Source organism: Salpingoeca rosetta, assembly GCF_000188695.1.
Source record: "Salpingoeca rosetta unplaced genomic scaffold supercont1.5, whole genome shotgun sequence".
NCBI classification, from domain to species: Eukaryota; class Choanoflagellata; order Craspedida; family Salpingoecidae; genus Salpingoeca; species Salpingoeca rosetta.
In genome coordinates this window covers 811771-833403 of record NW_004754929.1, presented here as the reverse complement: position 1 = coordinate 833403, position 21633 = coordinate 811771, and the positions used below count along the sequence as shown (strand labels likewise).

Here is a 21633-nt window from a genome sequence, read left to right as displayed (position 1 = left end):
CACTCACGCACATCCACACACACACACATCCACACACACACTCACGCACATCCACACACACACATCCACACCCACACACACGCACATCCACACACACACTCACGCACACACACACACACACACACACACACAAACTTTCTCTCGCACACGTACGCCATAAAGGGGTTGCAGGTGCGCCCCGTACGAGCCCAGAACAAAATGACAGCGGAAAGGTGGCCAGCGATGGCACGTGTGGTGGCCATGCTGTGCCTGCTTGCGCTCTGTGTCGTGAGTCCCGCACACGCCACAACACAGCTGAGCATCCAGAGGCAATGCGCCTCCTTGGCGCAGGGCGAGGACTGCGCCGTTGCGCGGGAAGGCGACGCCCTGTCCGTGCTCGTGTCCGCATCGGAGCCCTTGCCCAGCAACGTCATTGTTGAGATCACCGTCGACCCCATCCAGACGCAGACGCTGGAGTCTGACGACTTCTTCCCCATGCAGGCACAGTTTGCCCTGTTTGCCGGCAGCTCCTCTGCGTCGTGGGTGTTTGTGGTTGAGTCAAACGATGGGCCAGAGCTCAACGAGACCTTCGCCTTGCGCCTCAGCCTCCTTGCGCCCGTTTCCGGCGTCTCCATAGCCCAGGACGCGTTCACCGTCACCGTCCCGCTCAACGAGAATCCGTACGGCACCATCGCCTTCATCAACTTTGGTGGTCCCAGCGGGCCCACCGTCACAAGCGAGGGCAGCGCGCTCATTGCCGTCATTGGGCGGTCTGGCGGCCGCTTTGGCGAGCAGACCGTGGCGTGGGAGATCGGCGGCGGCGAGGACGACTTTGCCCTCGCATCGGGCACCCTCGTCTTCGACCAGGGCGACTCCTCCGTCAACCTCATCATTCCCGTCATCAACGATGACGTGCCTGAGCTGCAGGAGTCGTTTGTGCTCAGCCTCACCCAGGTTGTCAGCGGCGGCGCCTCCCTCTCCGCCAACTCCGACCTGACCAGCATGGACGTCGTCATCAGCGCCAATGACTACCCGCTGGGCAGCTTCTCCTTCGCCCTGGCAGAGCTGGGCGTGCGCGAGAAAACAGGCACCGCCAGCCACGCCGCCGCCCTCACCATTGCCCGTGCTTCCGGCGCGCTGGGTACGGCGCAGGTCCTCGTCGAGACAACCAGCGACGCCAGTGCGGTCTCTGCCGCCGTCCAGAGCAGCTTCGACTGGTTCGCGGACGACCCGCTCGTCCTCGCAACAGCAACACCAGCGCAGGACTACACCCCTGTCTCTCGGGTTGTCACCTTTGCAGAGGGCCAAACAACGGCAACCGTCCTCGTACCGCTGAGCACGGACGCTGTCGCGGAGCCGAACGAGGCCTTTGTTGTAACTCTGGCGCTGTCTGGTACCGCCGAAGGCACCGCCGCAGCGCGTGTGTTTGAAAACTCGTCCATGCTCGTCGTCATCCAAGCGAGCGACGTCGCTGGCGGCCAATTCCAGTTTCAGCTCAACACCGCAACCGCCAGCAGCGGTGCTTCACCCGTGGTTGTCATTGCAGAGCCCGATGAGGACGCACTGCAGCCGCACGTGGCCATCTTCAACGTTACCCGCACCGGCGCCGCGTTTGGCGAGGCACGCCTCGAGTGGGCAGCAACGTCCAACAACACAGCGTCCGCGCCGAGATCGGGCGTGCTGGGGTTTCAGCCAGGCCAAACATGGGCCTTGCTCGAGTTTGAAGTCGCCGCGGATGACATCCCAGAGTTTACGGAGGAGTGGGCGCTGCAGCTGACACGGGCCAGCAGCATCAGCTTCAGCGCAGACCAGGCAGCGCTGGGCACAAGCACGACGGCGCGGGTCATCGTACCGCGCAATGACTTCCCAAACGGCCTGCTGCAGCTCGAAGACACCGCCTCCATCAGTCTGCTGGAAGGCAGCACGCACCCGCTCAGCGTCGCCGTGCAGCGCCTGTGGGGAACGCACGGCACCGTCACCGTGGACTGGCGCGTGGCACCGTCAGCGGCAGCACTGGCATCGGCATCCCCGGACGTGGTGGAATTTGGGTCCCCTGCGGACAACCTGGACAGCTGGCGCGGCACGCTCGTGTTTGAGGACGTACAGACGACCGGGCACATTGTCATCGCTGCGACTGACGATGACATCCCGGAGCTGAGGCAGGTGTTCACGCTGACGCTCGGCAACGCCACCAACGGCGCCGTCATCTCCACGGCGCACCCCAGCGCATTCGCAATCGACTTTGCCATTGAAGCGAGTGACGCGCCCCTGGGCGTGTTTGAGCTGGGCGCCGCGTATGTCTCCGTGCCTGAGCCGTCGAACGATCTCTTCCGCACGGCGTCCGTCGCCATCACGCGCACGACAACAAGGGGCAGCGTGCTTGTGCGCTACCGCATCCTGGCGGGCGCACCTGGCATTGCGGCCGCCTCGCGTGGGGTGGACTACATTGACGCCGTCTCTGCACTCCTCTTCACGGAGGGTCAGGCATCACAGGCGGTCAGCGTCACCGTCCTGCACGACGACGAGCCCGAGGCGGACGAGGCACTGCAGCTTGTGCTCGAGAGCGTGCGGCCCATCAATCAGGACCTCACCCACGCCACCGCCCTCGGCAACCAGACCGTTTGCACGGTCGTGATTCCCGCCAACGACATGGCATCGGGCGTCTTCTCCTTTGAGCAGCCGGACCAAGCGCTTGTGGTCGTGCGTGAGCCCGAAGCGGGCGAGCAACCCGCCGGCATTGTCGTCAAACGCAATGCGGGTGCGTTTGGTGCAGTGGAGGTTGCGTGGCACCTCGCCACGAGTGACGCCGCGAGCTTCTCCACCCTCAACGGCACCCTGACGTTTGAAGAAGCGGCCATCAACGCCACACTGGTTGTCCCCATCGTCCCCGACGATGTGCCGGAGCTGGAGAGCACGCACATCCTCACGCTCACCAGCATCTCTGGCGGCTACACAAACCAGTCGGCCTTTGCGCCCCAAGGCACGCGCAAGACAATTGTCGTGCCTGCGAGTGACGATGCAAATGGTGTTCTGGCCATCGCACCCGACTTTGGTGCCTCTGTTACGCTTGCAGAACCCCCATCGCCCGGCGAGGAAGGTACAGGGGCGATTGCTCCGAGCACGCTGCTGGTGCCCGTTGTTCGCACACGCGGCGCCTTTGGCATTGTGCAGGCCCAGTGGGAGATTGTCCCGCAGTCTCCAGCACCACCACCAACAACAACAACAATGACAACGACAGCACCGCCACCAGCCTTTGTGCGTAGCAGTGGCGTGGTTACTTTTGGGGATGGTGTGCGGGAAGCATCCATTGCAATTTCCGTCGCTGACGATACGCTTCCCGAGCTGGACGCTGCCTTTACACTGCGGCTGATCAACGCCACCGGTGGTGCGAGGCTCAAAACCGACGCGGAGTATGCTGCGAATGGCAGTGGCGGTGACGACGGCAGCAGCGATAGTGGCATCACAAATGGCACCGTTGCACTGACAGTCCTCGCCAGCGACGACCCGTATGGGGTGGTTGGCGTTCGCAACGACTCGCTCACGCTGCGGGTTCAGGAGGAAGACGGCAGCATGACGGTGTTTGTGCACCGCGCCCAAGGTACAGTGGGCCGCACAACGGTTGGCTGGGAGCTCCGGTCTGCCCTAACTAGCACCATCACCGCACTGCACCCGACATCTGGGGTGGTGGTGCTTGAGCAAGGCGTCGCCTCTGTTCCCATCATCATCAGCATCGAGGACGACACAATCCCAGAGTACCAGGACGAGTTTGTGCTTGCGCTGACGGAGCTGAGCGGTGGCGCGCGCTTCGATGCACAGCGCATCCTGGCCAGCATCACCCTGGAGGCAAGCGACTTCCCACACGGGCTCTTCAGCGCCAACATCACCGGTGCAAGCGGTGCTCATGTCGCGTTCGACGACACCTCGGCTCCATTTGACGTCCACCTGTCGGCTGATGGCACCGTTGTTCCTTCCGTGGAGCAAGGCACCTTTACCCTGCGCGTTATCCGTGCGGTGGCGGTGTCAGAGCCGGCAGCCGTCACCATCTCCGTGACGCGCACGTTTGGCACCGAGGGCACTGTGCAGGTTCCTGTGGAGCTCATTGGGGCGCGGGAGCTGCAGAACCAAAGCAGCGACGATGGCGGTGACCCTGACAATGGCGCAGCAGCGCCGAATGCAAACTATGATTACAACCAAACGGCCTCAGCTTTTGCCGACACCGGTCCCGGTGGCGACGTTTTGTTGAGCACAAGCAGCGTCATCTTCGAGGACGGCGAAACGCACAAGCAACTTGTGCTAAGCGTGCTTGAGGACGCTGTGCCAGAGGTGACCGAAGTGGTGTGGGTTGTGCTGGGCTCGCCCGTGCTGCTTGAGACGACCGCCACGCAGCCCGCTGAGCCAGCAATCATGGCCGGCGACGTGCTGCAGGTGGCCATCCTGGAGAACGACGACCCGTACGGGCGCCCCGAGCTCCTCTCCTCGCTTGTTGTGTCGAGCGAGGGTCAGCGTGCCCAGGTTGGCATCGTCAGGCGCGGCGGCCTGTTTGGCAGCATGCGGGTCACTTTGCATGTGCTGGTGAACGGCACGGAGCAGCACATCGCCACGCCACTGGGCGGCGACGCTGCCTATAGAAGCACCCTGAATCCAACACGCGTTCTTCCCACGCTTGCCGGCAGCGACTTTTCCCTCTCAGCGACAGCATCAGACAGTATCAATAACAACTCTGGCACCGCCGCCGCCAGCACCACCACCAGCAGCAGCAACAGCGCTGTGTCTCTGGTGCCGGTCTCCGTTGATGAGCTGCTTGCGACGGTGGTGTTTGCACCCGGACAGCAAGTGGCGCAGGTTGCGTTTGCCATCGCAGCCGACGGCCAGCCCGAGCTGGACGAAGGCTTTGTTGTGAAGCTGGGCTCTGTCGTGAGCGGGGCGGGCACGCTAGCAGCAGAGGACCTGCAGCTGGACGCTATGGTAGCAGGTGCCCCGACCCACACGCTGGTGCGCATCCCGGAAAACGACAACGCGCGTGGGCTCTTTCGCTTCGCACCGGCGTCGCTCGTCCTTGGGCTGAATACGGTGGCAGAGACAAACCGCACCATCACCTTGTCGGTGCAGCGCACAGTGAGCACGCTTGGGCGCCTGGCGGTCCCGTTCACGGTCAGCACCGATGGCAGCGGCGCTGCAGCCTCTTTGCAACCGCACAATGGCAGCGTGTGGTTTGAGGATGGCCAAAGCACATCCACGCTGACGCTTCGCGTTGTGGACGACAGCGTGCCGGAGCTTGAGCAAGTGGCAGCGGTGACCTTGGGCGAGACGCCTGGTGCGTCAAGCATTGCCCAGGACGCATCGACGGCCATTGTGACCATTCTTCCCAATGACGACCCCCATGGCGTGGTTGACCTTGCTGCTGCCGGCGTGATCGCATCTGCAACGCACCGCAACCTGTCCTTTACACTGGCACGCTCTGGAGGGCTCTTCTCCGACATTCGCGCACGCGTGCGGCTGCACATTGACCACAACAACGCCGGCTGTGTTTCCGTGGCGGAGGAAGGTCTGCAGGAGGTTGTGCAAGTGCCATTTGCGGAAGGGCAGGCAGTCGCATCAGCGAATGTGCCCATTCCCGACACGTTTTCATTGTCGCTCGCAGAGAACACACGCTTCTGCGTAACCGTCATCTCTGTGGAGCAGCAGGATGGCACGGTAGTGACAACACCACAGGGGGTCTCGCCGCGCCTTGGTCCCCGCGTGACCACTCTCGTCACGCCACCCCAAGAGGCGCGCTTTGGCGTCCTGCTGTGGGAGTACGTCAACACAACCATCCACAGCAATGGCACGAGTGTCAATACGACGCGCATCAACAGCGGTGAAGCACAAATCAGTGTTGATAGCAGCTCCAACGGGACAAGAGCCATGGTTACGCTGGCTGAGACAGGCAACACCGTTGCCGTGCTGTCTGTGAAGCGTGTTGCTGGCTCATTTGGTGCCGTGTACCTGAACGTCTCCTTGGGCGCGGCCTCGGAGCAAATCTCCAGAATCAAGCAGGGAGAAAGCGCCACCTTGCGCATGGACGACTTGACGTTTCCACAGCAAGTGGTGCTTGCCCACGGCCAGACAGAGGCAGGGTTCACGCTTGCCCCGGTGGACAACACGGTACCTGAGCTGCCAAAGGAAGGCACGCTGTCCCTGACAGCCACAACAGCATCCAGTACAGCAGTTTCCGGTACTGGATCCCTCATCCCCCTCCTGCCTGCGCGGCGTGGCAGTGAAGGCGCGACGGTCGTTGGTGCGGGCACTGTGCTGCTGGATGCTGCGGTGGTAGTGGACTCCAGCGACGACGCATATGGCGTGCTTGAGCTCGTACAGCCGCTGGGTGCAGTGGATGTTCTGCGCGGAGAAGGAAACGTGACTGTGACCGTACAGAGGAGCGTCGGATACTACGGTGACGTCGTCGTGCAGCTTGCTGCTCGCGCCACAGCAGCACAGCGCAGTACCACACACGACCTGAGCCGCTTCCGTGCCACCGTGGTGTTTCCAGCAAGGTGGTTTGGTGAGGTAACTGATGGCGATGCTGCTGACAGCGACCGCGCCACAGTGGTGGTGCCTCTCAGTGCCTCTGTCGTGGCAGACATCCCTGACGGGCAAGGGCTGACCGTGTACATTGTCAACGTCACTAACAGCCTGGGTGAAAGCCGCGTTGTGCGTGACGAGGCGACATTCGTGCTGCGCTCTTGCCCCGAGTGTGCTGTGGCGTTTGCACCGGCACCGCCCACTCTGCTGTCGCTGAAGGAGGGCGCTGCATTCTCGGCGACCCTGCGCCGCGGACCGTCCGCCTACGATCGCGTCGTGGTGCAGTGGGCGATTGAGCCGGACACTGGCGATATTGTCCCTGCGGCCGGCACGACGACGCTGGAAATTGGGCAAACCACAGCAAGCCTCGCCTTTACTGTCGTCGATGACACGGTACCTGAACTGCCCGAGGCGTTTTCGCTGCTCATTCTCTCTGCGCGCGGTGCCGAGATCTCTGTGGCGCAAGGCGCCGCAGCATCACTGGACATTGGCATTGCAGCCAACGACAACGCGTACGGCCTGTTCTCCTTTGCGGTGCTTCGCTCACGGGTGGCGGAGGGCGGTGATGGGGAGTCGTCGCAGGCGACCATCCGCGTGCAGCGGCTGCGTGGCACTGAGGGTCGTGTTCTCGTTGATGTGGACACGGCAGACGAGTTGATGTCACTCTTTTCTTTGCCAATGGCAATGGTTGATGTGGCCGAAATGCTTGCACAGACTCAGAACGCCAGCGCAACCACAGGCGACAGCAGCGGGAATAGCACCAGCACCATGGACGTCAGCGACGTCACCGTTGCAAGCTGGTCAGCTGCAAGCAAAGTGGAGGAGTGTGCAAGCATGTGCATCACCAACGCCACCGTCGATTGTGTGGCGTTTGGCTGGTTTCAACCCAACACCACCAGCAACAGCACCACCAGTAATGCCGCTGATCTCAACGCGACAGATACACGCAATGTCAGAGGCAGCAATGGTGCCGCCTCCACTTTCACTTGTGCGCTCTTTGCTCTTCAACGTGAACCCACTGTGGGCATTTCCGACATCGCTGATGTCCTGAGCGAGTGGACGGTGTATGTTCGGGAGACGTACAGCACGGCCAATGCCAGCGTGGAGGGTCTGGACTATGTTGGTCTGCACACGACACTCGACTTTGCTGCAGGTGAGGCGGAGAAGGTGATTACGCTTGACATTCTCGACGACGAGTTGCCTGAAGTGCAGGAGCAGGTGTTTGTGCACCTGAGCAACGCGCGGCTGGTGTTGAGCACTGACGCAGGCAGCAGCAGCAGTGGCAATGACGATATAGCAGTTGCTGCCAGCGACGCGCTTGGTGGTGCACTGAGCATTGCCACGGACAGCACCGGCAACACCGAGAAGCGCGTGGTGGTGATTGAGGAGAGCGACGACCCTTATGGGCGGTTCGCGTTTGCCTCGTCCATTGTCCATACTGAGGAAGGGCAAGTGGCGCGCATTGGTGTGACCCGGTTTGCCGGGACGTTTGAGGACACGATGGTCATGTGGGCCATTGACACATCCAGCCGTGCAACATCACACAACGACACGAACATGGGGAGTGCGGGGCTTGCGTCTGCAGGCGACTTTGCGGTGTCGACGGGGCTAAACGGAACACTGGTGTTTGCTTCCGGCGTGCACGGCGAGGAAACGCAGCCCACGCTGCACTTTGATGTGGAAATCACCGATGACGCTGTGCCCGAGCTCGCGGAGAGCGCCACCTTGGTGCTTAGCATTGCGCCCAGCAGCAAGGGCGTGCTCGGCCAACAAGACACAGCGCAATTGCGCATTGCCCACAGCGACTTTCCTGGTGGCACTGTGCAGTATGCGCAGTCACGTCTGGAGTTGAGCGAGGGCGACAACGCAACCATGCATATCGTCCGCACGGGTGGGGCGCTGGTAGCCGTGAATGCAAGCATCGTCTTTGTTGGAGTGCAGCACGACGCTCGCGTCCTGGACACGGCCACGTTTGCGCTGGCCGACACAAACAACCTCCGTATTTCACCCACGTGGGTGGTGTTTGAAGAAGGCCAGCGCGAAAGCGACGTGGCCGTGCAAGTTCGTGATGACACGGCTGCAAACTTCAACTACACCGTGCGGCTTGGGCTTAGCCTCCCCGCCACGACAATGGATGCACGCATGGCACAGGTCCAAGGCGTCGACAACATGGGTGTCATCGACATTGCTGTTGCTCAAGACGACTTTCCCGCGGGCCTCTTTGGCCTGTCGCTGTGGCACTTGAAGTCCACCCAGCACGCAAGCCAACACGTGTACGTGGCCGCGGAGGACGAGGTGGTGACTGTGACTGTGACGCGCGATCAGGGCGCTGCGGAGAGCGTTGAACTGGTGCTGTCCATGGCGGACGGCACAACGTCATCGCACGAAGTGGTGCTCTCACCATCGACGTCGACTGCTTCCGTTGTGCCGGTCAGCAACGGCTCAGTGATTGTGCACTTCCAGCCTGGGGAGAGGCAGGTTAACGTCACGGCGCGAGTGGTCGGCGACAAGGTGCCGGAGGGTGCGGAGTGGTTTGAGCTCACCCTGAATGTGGTGTCCACCACGGCCGGCGCCATGGCGGGCGTGCGTGCAAGCGCACAGACAGCGAACGTGACAGTATTGCCATCCGATAACGCATACGACTTTGGGCGCTTCTTCATTCCCGAGAACCAGGTTGTGCGTGAGGACAGCCCTGCCGGTGGGGCGCTGCGCGTTGTCCGCAGTTTGGGGCTGCTGGGCGAGGTGGATGTGACGGTTCGCATTCGCCCCCTCGACCCACTTGACTGGTTCATGTCGCAGTCCCCCATCACCATTCCAATCTGCTTGGACACGGCTAGCATGGGCCCAGAATCAAACACCACAACCACAGCCACAAACTCCACGACCGCCATGACAAGCGGCTGCAGCAGCAAGAACAACGCCACGTCTGGGGCAGCTCAAGCCACCACCGAAGCGCTGCTAAACTTCACGGCCATGGTGCCTGCCCGTGATGGCGATGAAGACGCTGTCGCGTGCGCGCGTGCATGTTTGACGCAGGCTGACTTTGAGTGCGCTGCCTTCGTGCTTGCTGGCAGCACACGTGACCTGTGCCTGTTGTACGACCAAGATGCGGCGGGTCACCTCGTCGTGTCAGCTACAGAGGAAGACACTGTGACAAGTGCAAACACAAGTACGGGCGCAACCACGGATCTTGGACTGCTGTTCGTTCTCGACATTCACCTGCACGCGTTCCCCACAGTGACTGACAGTATCAGCAGCATCTCCCTGGCCGATTTGCAAAACAGCAGCACGCAGACAGCTACTGTACGGATTCCGTCTGGCGCAGAGGAAGCGCTCGTCGTGTTGCCGCTGGCAGATGACACCATGCCCGAAGGGTTGGAGCTGGCTGTGGTGGACATCGTGCAATGCGAGCTTGTCTCGCCACAAGGGTACACCCACCCAGGTGCTGGCCCAGAATGTGTTGCAACGCCCACGATTGTGGGTGTTGCTGCCAACGATGACGTCAATGGCCTGTTCTCTCTCTCAGCAGCAGCGGCGGCACCGCCAGCAATGACGTCACCAAGTCAAGGCAGTGTCGCTGTTGTGGCTGGCGCGGAAGGGCAGCGCGTGCAGTTTGATGTGCAGCGGTCTGTCAGCACCAAGGGCACATCCACGGTGTGCTGGATGGCGATGGCGGTTGCTGCGGAGCAAGCCACGTCAGACGCGAGCACGGATACCATGTCAACGGTGACAGACAACTCAACAACGCACGCCACAGGAGCTTCTGTCTCGGTAGCGCAGCAGCTGTCGCCTGCAGAGGGCTGCGTTGTGTTTGCGGAGGGTGAGATGCGCGTGAGCTTTGATGTGTTTGTGGTGGATGATGCTGTGCCCGAGATTGTGCAGCAGTTTGACGTGTCCCTTGTGAACGCCAGCGGCGTGGCCAGCGTGACCAGCGGCAGGAACAGCACGGTCCGATTGGAAGTTGAGGAGAGCGACAACCCGGGCGGGCTGGTCAGTGTTGCCGGCGCGGCCAACAGCACCAGTGCCAGGCGCATCAGCGCTGCAGAAGGCAATGTGTTCAACATCAGCGTCGCACGTTCCGTGGCCGCCCTTAAAGAGATTCTTGTTGAATGGGAGATTGTGCATGCTGGCAGCGGCATCGAGGCAGATGCACCAGCAGTACGATTTGACCACGCCCAGGGCAACGTGACGCTGGGCGTTGGGGTGATGCAAGCAGCCTTTGATGTGCAGCTGCTGGATGACGGTGTTCCCAATGTCATCAACACATACGCGCTGAGGCTCTTGCGGACATACAACGGTGGGGAGCTGGATACAGCACAGAGCGAGGTGGCGGTTGTCGCCCGTCCCGACGACGATCGCGTTGCATTTGAAGCGGCTGGCGCAGCCATCCTGTTGAGTGAAGACGCAGCCGATGACGGCACGGTGGTGGCTGGCAATGGCGATGATGGAGCTGTGGGCACAAGCGGGCTGTCCAGCAACGCAACAGTGTGGGTTCAGCGACTTGACGTTGCGACGAGTGGCGAACTTGTTGTCACCTGGGCGCTGACGGGAGAAGCCCGGGCACAGTTTCTGCCACCACACACGGGCCAACTGACCTTCTTTGGTGCGCAAACACGGCGGCTGCCGATTCACCTGGAGCTGGTCTCCGACACAGTGCCAGAGCTGGCTCAGCAGGCTGTGCTACGCTTGACGTCTGTGTCTGAGAACGGCGTGTTTGATCCCAGCGCAAGACAGGAAGTGTTGCTGAACGTGCAGAGCAGCGACAGTGCCCTTGGCGTGTATGAGCTGTCCCAGGTTGAGGTTGACACGACGGAGGGTGACTCAGCACTGCGCCAGGGACAACGCTTGTCGGTTGTGCGCGCGCCAGGCTCCGGCAGCCTGGGCACCGTTCGCGTGCACTTGGAAGCCATCAGCAGCATGCAAGACCCTGCGCGTCAGCGCGCAGTTCCCGTGGAAGACTTTGTGCTTCTCACCACGTTCGTGGATTTGCCGGCCACAAGCGACGCCGTCGGCGTGAACATTGACGTGATTGATGACACGAATCCCGAGCTGGCAGAGGCGTTCCACGTGCGCATCACACAGCTGGAGATCCTGTCTTTGGCTGATGGCACTTCCGTGGCTGAGATGGTGCCACCAGCTGTACAGAGCTACACCCTGCCACCAGAGGTTGGGTCCTTGGATGAGACGCGCATCGTGATTGCCGAGAACGACAACGCGCGTGGTGTGTTCCGAATTGTGCACATGAATGGCGATGTGGTTGCTGGCGATGGCACGGTCAGGGTCAACGAGGCTGCGGGTGTGTACTCGGCACTGCTTGTGCGTGATATGGCACAGGGCGGGGCCTTTGGCAACGTGACTGTACATGTTGCTCTCGACTTTGAGACGGCCACAGGCGCTTCCGGCGCGGCCGGCCAATTCGCCTTCTCACTTGCACGCACAGCTGAGCAGGCAATCGCAGACACAGCAGAAGAAACAGATGCAGCGGCATCGTCACTGTTTTCGACAGTGACATCGCCGTCCGCAGAAACAGCTACTTCCAGCACAGGCGTGTTGTCAGATTGGGTGCGTTCTGTGGCCGAGTGGCCTCAGGTGCAGATGCAGGCAGAGCCAGAAGCCGTGGTGACGTTTGCTGAAGGCGACACCCTGTTTGCGGTCGTGGCGACACGTCAGCAGACTGTTCTCTATGCGATGCAGACCAACAACAACAACAACAACAATGCTGACGAGATTGGTGCCACAACAGTTGCACCGGCACAAGCCCAGCAGGTGCTGAGCAACCGAGACGTGCGGTCGTTGGCCACGGGGCGTGTTGGACAAAACGTGTTTGTTTTTCTGCCCGTCTTCAGTCTGCGCAACAGCATCATCCCCTCGGCGTCCCTGTCCACCCTGTACATGCTGGACGGCGAGTTTATGGTGCCGACCGCCACCCTCAGCACGGTCAATCCAACGTGCACGGCGTTTATTGCGGTGAACAACAGCACGGCGTATGTTGCGGTTGGCAGCGACTACAACGACGAAGGGCAGTTGACGGGGCAGATCAAGCTGCTGCGCGTCACGGAGGATGGCGCGCTGGCAGAGACCAGTGTTGTTGAGGGCGTCTTCCCCACGAGCTTCCACGCTACATCCGGCATTGTCCGCCACAGTGTTGGTGCAGATGGAACAGAAGCAACAGCAGAAGAAGTTGGGGTCGTGACCACGGTGTTGTCTCCGCTGCTGCTTGTTGCGTCGGCGGACAGCGGCACGGCGGCCGCGTTTGTCGTGACCCCGCAAGGCACCCTCGAGCAGTTGCAGGTGACAGCTGATGCCGCTGCCAGCGAGAGCGGTGAACCTGTGGACGTGAGTATGGCCCTGGCCGGCGTGGCACAATGGACACACGTGTTTGCTGGTGGGGCAGATGCTCAGGAGGACTACACGAGGGCGCTTCTCATCGGCGTGAAGCGTGACCCTGATATGCCGCCAGTGGTGGTTGAGGTGCTTTCGACACGAGACGGTGGTGCTGCTGATACGGTGCCCGTACACATTGTTGTTCTCTCCGCAGACACAGTTGTGGACCAACTTGGCCTACCATCCTTTGGTGTACGTGGTGTATCTTCGCTCAATCATGTCAGTAGCAGTGGCAGCAGCAGTGTGTCGTTTTCACCAGTACTGCTTGCGCTCATCGAACAAGACGAAGATGCAAGCAGCAACAACAGCAACAACAACAACAGCAGTAGCAGCAACAACAACATCAGCGCGCACCACGTTGTGGCTTACGTGTATGATGTGCAGGCCAGTCGCTTTGTAGCCGTGGCACAGGCAAGTGTGGGTGACCACGTCACTGCCATCGACACCTCGTATCTGGGCTACTCGGCCTGGGTGAACGGCGCGGCATTGCCATCCACGCTTGAAGCTGCACCGGGGCTACACACCGAGCCCTGGCTCCTTCACATGCTGGGTGATGCAGGAAGTACCAGCGTTGACATTGCCCTGCTTGAGAATGTGCATGTTGAGGGTGACGCGTTTCTGCCACGGGCGGTGATTGAGTTCACCGATGGGCAGACGGAGGCTGAAGTTGAGCTGGTGTTCCTCAACGATCAGCAGCCCGAGGGGGAGGAGGCCCTTGCCCTCACCATTGTGGCTGTGGAGGATGGTGCACGTGCAGACAGCGATGCAGGTCGGCGGTCCTTGCGCATTGCCACGCCTGCCAACGACCGGTACTACGGCACGTTCTCCTTCTCCCAAGAGACCCTCGCCATGCAGCACATGTACGCAGAGCCAGAGGATGCAGATCCTGTGCGGGTTTTGTTGAAGGTTGTTCGCACGGGCCCTGTGATGGCAGCGGCGACTGTGTTCTGGCGGGCAGATGTTGTTGGTAGCGTAGCCAACGCGTCCACAACAACAGCAACAGCAACAGCAACAGCAACAGCAACAGGTGGTGGTGGTGGTGCAAGCGCCCTGCAGCATGTCCTGCGCGAAATGGCCGGCATGCTGACATTTGATGAGGGCGAAGGCACCCAGACGCTTGTGCTAACCATTGACCCCGACGACATTGCAGAGGTGGCAGCGCAGGTGCGCATCACACTGTCCTCCCATCCCGAGCCTGCCGCACAAGAGAGCAGCGACGATGCCGCCGTTGCCAGTGTCGCATCTGCTCCACACATTGACGCAGAGCGAGGGCATGTTGACTTGGTCATCGCTGGAAGCGACAACCCGCGCGGCGGCGTGTTCTTGGAAACGGAGGGCGGCGAGCGTGCCATCACATGCGTGGAAGGCGAAGTCATTACCCTGGCTGTGCGTCGGCTGCCGGATGCCTATGATGATTTGATTGCAGAGCTGGCACTGTCCCCAATTGGGGCTGGAGCCACACGCGCGGACATCTCGACAGACGTATCACTCTCGACCGTTCAGCTCAACTCAACCCAGGGACAACGTGTGGTATCAACACGTATTCGCGTGCTCTGCGTTGCCGACGGTGAAGACGAGCTGGAAGAGACGTTTGTCGTTTCGCTCGTGCAGCTGAGCAACCCTGGCGTTACATTGCTGCACAACAACAGCCAGGTCCGCGTTACCATCGCAGCGAGTGGCGAGCCATTTGGCGCCCTTCACGTTGCCTCCACCGCGGAGGTGACGCTGGCTACGACATCGAATGAGGCAAACAACAGTGTCACAACATCTGATCGTCATCTAGTCAGCCGCCTTGTCACCATCAACGTGACCCGAGCAGGCGGAACATTTGGTGACATTGTTGCCCACATTTCCGCGGCATACAGCAGCGATGGCGGCGACAACAGCTTCCTCGTTGTGGAGGGCTTGCTCGACATTGCGCAGGCAGATCCGGTGACAATTCTGCGGGCTGGAGAGCACGCTGCGCTCTTGCGGCTGCCACTTTCGCTGGATGCGAAGCTGGTGACCGATTCGCGACTGCGCATCACATTGACACAAGTGCAAGCAACGGTACCCTCGCCCTCGACTGGTGCTCCCGTGGTGGTGCAAACGTACGACACCTTCGAGGCAACGGCGCTGGTGCCGGAGAGCGCTGCTGGAGGGGTTGTGCGGCTCGCCAGCCCAGATCTGGCCGAGGTGGCCGCTGGAAGCGATGTCACGGTCGGTGGTGTGGCAGGTGTTGTCATTGCCAACGAAGGCGAAGCTCTCGCGCTGAGGCTGCAACGTGAGCATGGACGCTTTGCGCCGACAACGGCATCCGCGGCCTTGCCTGCGACACTTCGCTGGCGACTCAGCAGCGTTGAGGAGGCAACAGGGACAGCTGCTTCAGGTACACCCACCAGCGCTGTGCCCTGTGCAGAGCCCCGGCAAGGCCAAGTGTCGGTCTCAGAAAGCATGGACATTGTGCTCAACATCCCCTCTGATGAGCTTCCTGAGCGGGACGAAGTGTGCCTGCTGACCTTCTCACTCCACAACGCGACGTGGGTCAGCCTTGCCACTGAGCTTGTTGCCCTCGTCGTGGTTGCCAACGACAACCCTGCGGGCACCCTCTACCTTGAGCGAGCAAACGTCTCCAGTACCAACAACAGGGACGAAGTGTCTGACGGCAGCATCGCAATCGTCACAGACCTGGACACACAAACGCGCACGGCTGTGCTGGACGTGCACCGCGCTGGCGGCACGTTTGGACCGCTGACGTTTTCGTACCGTCTGGTGTACGCGGCCCCCGTGGCAAGCCTGTTCTTGGACGTGAGTGCCACGACGTGGGAACACACGGGCACGGGTACATTCGCGTCCGCACAGACAACGGTGCGGGTGCAGGCAGCCATACCAGAGGCGCTGAGACTGGAGGTTTCCGGCACGCTCGGCGCGGAGCTGATGGGCGTGTCGCTGGCAGATGGCACCACATCTGCAAGTGCATACGCTGCTGGGATTGTCCCCGGTATTGACGCTACTCGCAGCACGGCGGCACTCTCTGTGACGGAGGGCGTGTTCACGTACGGGCGCGTGTCGCTGGACAGCGACGTGGTGAGCGCGCAGGAGAGCCAGGGCACAGTGACCCTCTCCCTGCTGCGCGACACGGCCACGCACGGGGACATAACCGTGCTGTGGACGGTGGAGGAGGAAGATCGGGGCACATCCTCCTCACCAGCAGCGGCAACAACAGCAGCAGCACAGGCTGGGGTAGACTTCCCCGTGCAGTCGGGCGAGGTGACGCTGGCGTCGCGAGAGGTGGTGGCCTCCTTTTCTGTTGCCCTGACCGATGACGACGAGCCAGAGCAGAGCGAGTCGTTCATTGTTCGCCTCACACAGGTGTTTGGCGGGGCCGTGCTGGGCCGCACGACCACACGCGTGGTCCTGGCAGCCAGTGACGATGCCGCTGGCAGGTTTGCGTTTGCGGGTGCAGGGAGCATCGTGGTTGAGGAGCCCAGCGCGGGCACTGCTGCAGCCACCACGCCGGTGCAGCTCACCGTCCAGCGCAGCGCTGGCCTATTCGGAGCCGTGTCTGTGTTCTGGCAGGTGACGGCCTCCTCTGCGGCAGCAACAACCCAATCCCAGGACGTGTCAACGGACATCAGCCCGCCATCTGGCATGCTGGAGTTTGTGCAGGGTCAGCAGAGCGCTGTGCTCACGCTGCAGGTGCTTGGTGACAGCACACCTGAGCTGCAAGAGGTGTTTGTTGTGTCCCTCACGCGGCTTGTGGCGGACGTGGCGGACCAGGGCAGCATCGATGACACAGCGCGCAGCGTCACCATTGTTGTGCCCCCAAGCGATGACCCATACGGCATTGTTGGTATGAGCGCCCCTGCAAAAGTGGTGCAGGTTGCCCAGCGGGCGCCCCGTTTCGTCGTCTTTGACGTACTGCGCTCGTTTGGAACCGTGGATCAAGTCGTCGTCACCTGCGTGGTCGATTTGAACGCGCGACCCACAAGCAACAGCACCACTGCCACAGCCACCGCCGTACCCACAGCACAGGAGATGGCGGACCTGAGCAGCTGTCCCCTAGCCAATGGCGTCGCCACCATCAGCAGTGACTGCGTCTTCTCTGTCACGTTGAGCGAGGGTCAGGCCCGTCAGAGCCTCCAGCTTGATATCAGCGACAGCGTGGCCCTGGTCGCGGGCCGGACCGTGCTTGTGCGTGTCGCCAGCGCCACCGTGTCCTCGGACAACTCGGGCGTGGCCATTGATGACAGTGCCCGCGGCACAGCATTTGCCATTCCTCTAGAGGTTGCTGACGGCACGGTTGGGTTTGAGGCGGCGCTGGCGTCGAGTGGGCTTCGCGTTTTCGAGTCCGCATCAACAACGTCCACAGCGGCGACAGCAGCGGCATCTTCACGCGCTTCCCTGACCCTCGTGCGGTCTGGCGGGTCATATGTTCCCGGTGCATCGGGATACCTGCTGGTGTCCTGGGCGATCCGTGTGGCAGGCAGCGTCACGAATGGTGCATCGACAACGCCCATCGCAAGTACAGCAGCAGCAGCAGCAACAGCAACAGCAGGAGCAGGCGCCACTGATGCGGTTGGTGATGATGTGTCGCCGGTAAGTGGAGTGGTTGCGTTTGCGCCTGGCCAGAACACAAGCACGCTGTCTTTTGACATTCTCGACGACGCCATCCCTGAGTTTGAGGAGGTGTTTGTCGTGGAGCTGGTGCGCGTGCTTGCGTGTCCTTCCCGCAGCAGTCTGCCCTGCGTGGACGCTGTTGACACACCGGTTGTGCTGACGCGCAATGCCAACAGCGTGGTGGTGACCGTCGCCGCCAGCGACGACCCGCTGGGCGTTGTGCAGTTTGCAGAGGGCAGTGTGGCGCTGCTTGTTCGCAACAACCAGGCCGTGCTCGATGTTGAGCGCTCGGGAGGCCTGGACAGCAGCTTTGCAGTCTCGTACCGCGCCTTCCGCGGCCGCTTCGACACCTTGAGCGTGTCCATACAAGGCAGCGTTTCTCTAGTGGCGGGGCAGACAGCGGCCAGCATTGCGCTCACCATTCCGTCTGCGGATGCGCTTGGCGCTGGCCTGATTGGCAACTTCACGGTGGAGCTGGTGACATCCAACACGACGCTGCAGGGCGCGCGTCTCGGAGCTCGCCGGCTTGCCAGCGTCACTGTCGTGTTTGCAGACAAGCTGTCAAGCCAGGGCGGAGCCGCCAACACGGTGGCTGGCACGCTTGGGAGCCGCAACGGCGATGACGGGACCGTGTGCGTGGTGCTGGTTCCCGAAGGCTGCCTGGGGCTGTCCAACGCAGACGTCGTGCTTGACGACGGCATTGCTTCCTCAACCACATGCGTCGCTGACATTGCCAGTGGACTTGCTGAGACAGATCGCGTGTGCTCAGACTCGCTCTTCTTCATGCACGCCGCCCTGTCCAACATCTTGGACGCCTTCGTCGGCACTAGCGCTGAGGTGGTGCCATCAAGCACGACTGATGTTGCTGCTGGCGCTGGCGCTGCATCTGCCGTTTCACATACACAACCTGATCCACGTCAGGCCGGCCACGACGAGGGAATGTGGAGGAGGAGGAGGAGGAGGAGGGCAACTGTGGTTGAATTGCAGGCCGTTGCGGGCGTTGTGGATGCGCTGCTGCTGCAGCGGCAGCCGCAGCCCTGGATCGACACGCTCCTGCGCAAGTTTGGCGCTGCGTTGCTGGTGGACTGCGACGAAGCCGTTGACGGCAGTGCAGGCTGTTCTTGTTGTTGCACGCGCTCGTTTGTTGGCGAACGGGCGACGTGGGAGGTGACCCGGGCGCGGCCCGCATCGCTCAGCGGGCGCGTGTCATCCCTCCCTGTTGCAGCGACCACGGTTGAGCTGCACGCACCGCCATTCCTGGGCGATGTCCTGCAGCCGCTGGACTCGCTGCTCTCTGGCGGCAGTACAAACACAACCGAAACGGACGACAGTCAGTGCAACACGCTGGTGGCAATTGCTTTTGCTGCGCAGGACAACACGTTCCCCGTTCCTGCGCGCACGCGGGCTGTTGATGGCGTCCTTGTGCACGCGAGTGTCGCGGATGAGGACCTGGCGGAACTTGGCCCCACAAACACCTTCACGTTTGCGTTCAGCCCGGACAGTGCTGGCGCAGGGGAGGTGCGCCAGCCGCGGTGTGCGTACTGGGACGAGGGCATGTGGCTGACAGACGGGTGCGAGCTTGCGATTGATGCTGGAGACCAAGGCACCTTGGAATGCGCCTGCACGCACATGGCACACACCTACGGCGTCTTGGAGGAGACCACCGACCCTGTGCCGCTGGTTGTCATGGCTGGCACGGGCGTTGTGCTCGCTGGGTGCGTGCTGCTGCTGCTGACACACCTGGTGTGGGGCCGCGGTCGCGCCAGCTCCTACCGCGCGCAGGCGTTTGTGTCTCTGTTCCTGGCGGGCTCGCTCTTCATCATCGGAGCCTATACGGTTCGCAGTGCGAGTGTTGACGAGACGCTGGCGTTTGCCGCCGGCATGCTGACCCACTACCTGCTCCTGGTGACGCTGGCGCTGGCAACGGCGGCCGTGCTTGCAGGCACTCGCGAGTACTGCGCCGACCTTGTTGACGTGTCGGCCATTGTGCGAGCGCGCTCGGCGCTGTTGTGGTCCGTGTTGTGCTGGGTGGTGCCAGCGTTCATTGTCGCTATTTACTTTGGCATTGCCCTCGACGCTTCCGACACTGGTATTTCGGGCACGTACGGCGACGTTGGCCGATTCGGGCGAATGTAAGACTCAGGGCCGTATGTACTTGTGCATGGTTATGCTTGTTTGTGTGTGTGTGTGTGTGTGTGTGTGTGTGTGTGTGTGTGTGTGTGTGTGTGTGTGTGTGTACATGGTTGTGCTTGTGTTTGTGTGTGTGTGTGTGTGTTTGTTTGTTCGAGTGTTTGTGTCTGTGCTTGTTTGTGAATGACTAGGGATGCTCGTGAATGATGTGATATGTGTATGGATGCAGTGCGCTGGTTTGAAAGCACACGTGCGTGTTCATGTAGTTGCTGTGACAAATCAAACACGTGCAACACATTTGTGCTTGCCCGTTTGCGCATGCCGTGAGTGGGGTTGCTTTCCTTGTTTGCTCGTGTGTATTGTTGTACGCGTGCACGATGGTGTAAGCACATGCTGAGCGTTGTCTCACCCACGACCAACACAACACCCACCAACACATACATCGACCAACACGACGCACTCCTCCTCAATTCTGCGTTGCGGTGTCGCAGGTCGTTCATTCAGCAAGAGATTGGATTGTATGCGGCCTTTGTTGCGCCGTGCAGCGTGGCGGTGCTGCTGACACTGTTCGGCCTCGTGCGCCTCGAAGCATCGCACTGCCGGTTCAATGCGCAGCAGTTCTCGATTGAGCAGGACGAGGGCATCTCCACCCTTGACGCCCTGTACAATCTGCGTGTGTCCGCTGGCATCAACATCGTCATCGGCCTTTCTGTACTGTTTGGCGCCCTGTTTTCTTCCCTGGCACTCGTGCTGTGGGCGGTGGCGCTGTGGCTGCTCGCGGTGTTCATGTTTGCGGCTGTTGTGATCACTCTGCGCCGACAGCGGCACAGTGGCAAGGCGTCAGTCGGCATTCCAGACGCTTTGGAGATGAGGAGCGAGCAGGGCGGCGTCGTGGTCCTGGACAAGAAGGACGGGCGCTACCTGCAATCCCCGAGCATGGCGTTCCAAAAGTACCTGGATGATCCGTCACAGTCATCGCTCTCACCAGCAAAGGCTTCATCGCATTCTGCGGGGGCCTCCTTTGCGTTGGACACGGCACAGAGTGGGGCATACATGCGAGCGGACGACACCACTGCTGAGTTTGACGATCTGATTGCGGCGCTGACTGCGGCGCCGGGCCTTGTGATTGGCGAAGGCGTGGATGAAACGGCCCTCAACATGTCTCCAAGCACCACCGTGGATTTGCATGCGCAACACGAGCACCTGCAGTATCGACATCGCTTTGATGCTGGTGCGGATGGCTCTCGCGCTGGCATTCATCTTCAAGAGGGCGCCAGTGGCGACACTGCAGACTTTGAGGAGCCCACGTCACTGGACAGCACTCGCATCACTGCTGGCCAGCTGCCGGTCTTGGATGAATCTGCAGTCAGGCCTGTTGAGCTTCGCCGCATGTCCATAGCTGACACGCACCTTTAATTGATCGACCGCGCTTACGTGTGTGTGTGTGTGTGTGTGTGCGTGTGTGTGGTATGGGGTTGCTTGGGAAGGGGTTACTGTTTGGGCTGCTGGGTGCGTGATGGTTGTTGAGTTGACACTCTTGCTCGTCTTTTGTTTTGGGATAACATGTGTGTGCTTGTGAGTGTGAGTGTGAGTGTGAGTGTGAGAGTGAATGCGAGAGTGAGTGTGAGTGTGAGAGAATAGTGAGTGAGTGTGAGTGAATGTGTGAGTGTGTTAGAGAATGTGTGTTCGGGTGTATGAATGTGAGAGGGACGTGTTTTGAACTCAGTCTTCTGCTCTTTGTGTACCGTCTGTCCGGTGTTCACGCACTGGCCAGAGAGGATCGGAACCGGGTGGTGAGGGGATTGCGTTGCTTTATGATGTGACATGACATGATGACAAGAATTAGATTTGCAGAGTTATGCCCTGGGCCAAGTCGTGTGGACTGTGGTGCTTGTGCAGGTACAAACAAGGTGTTTGGGTAAGGCTAATGTGATGTGACAGTGACTGCAAAACAACTCGCCACAGTATCGTCATGTTCAC

The 21633-nt window shown here is 61.0% G+C and overlaps 1 protein-coding gene across 1 annotated transcript; it reads left to right on the top strand.

The window, feature by feature from the left end:
• Nucleotides 1–222: 222 nt before the first annotated feature.
• Nucleotides 223–21514, top strand: PTSG_11855 (uncharacterized protein; the record flags this gene model as incomplete). The annotated part of the gene is made up of 2 exons (XM_004996668.1): nucleotides 223–19655; nucleotides 20145–21514. The coding sequence occupies 2 exons, from the start codon at nucleotides 223–225 to the stop codon at nucleotides 21067–21069; spliced, it is 20358 nt and encodes a 6785-aa protein (XP_004996725.1). The 3' UTR covers nucleotides 21070–21514.
• Between the last annotated feature and the right edge of the window lie 119 nt (nucleotides 21515–21633).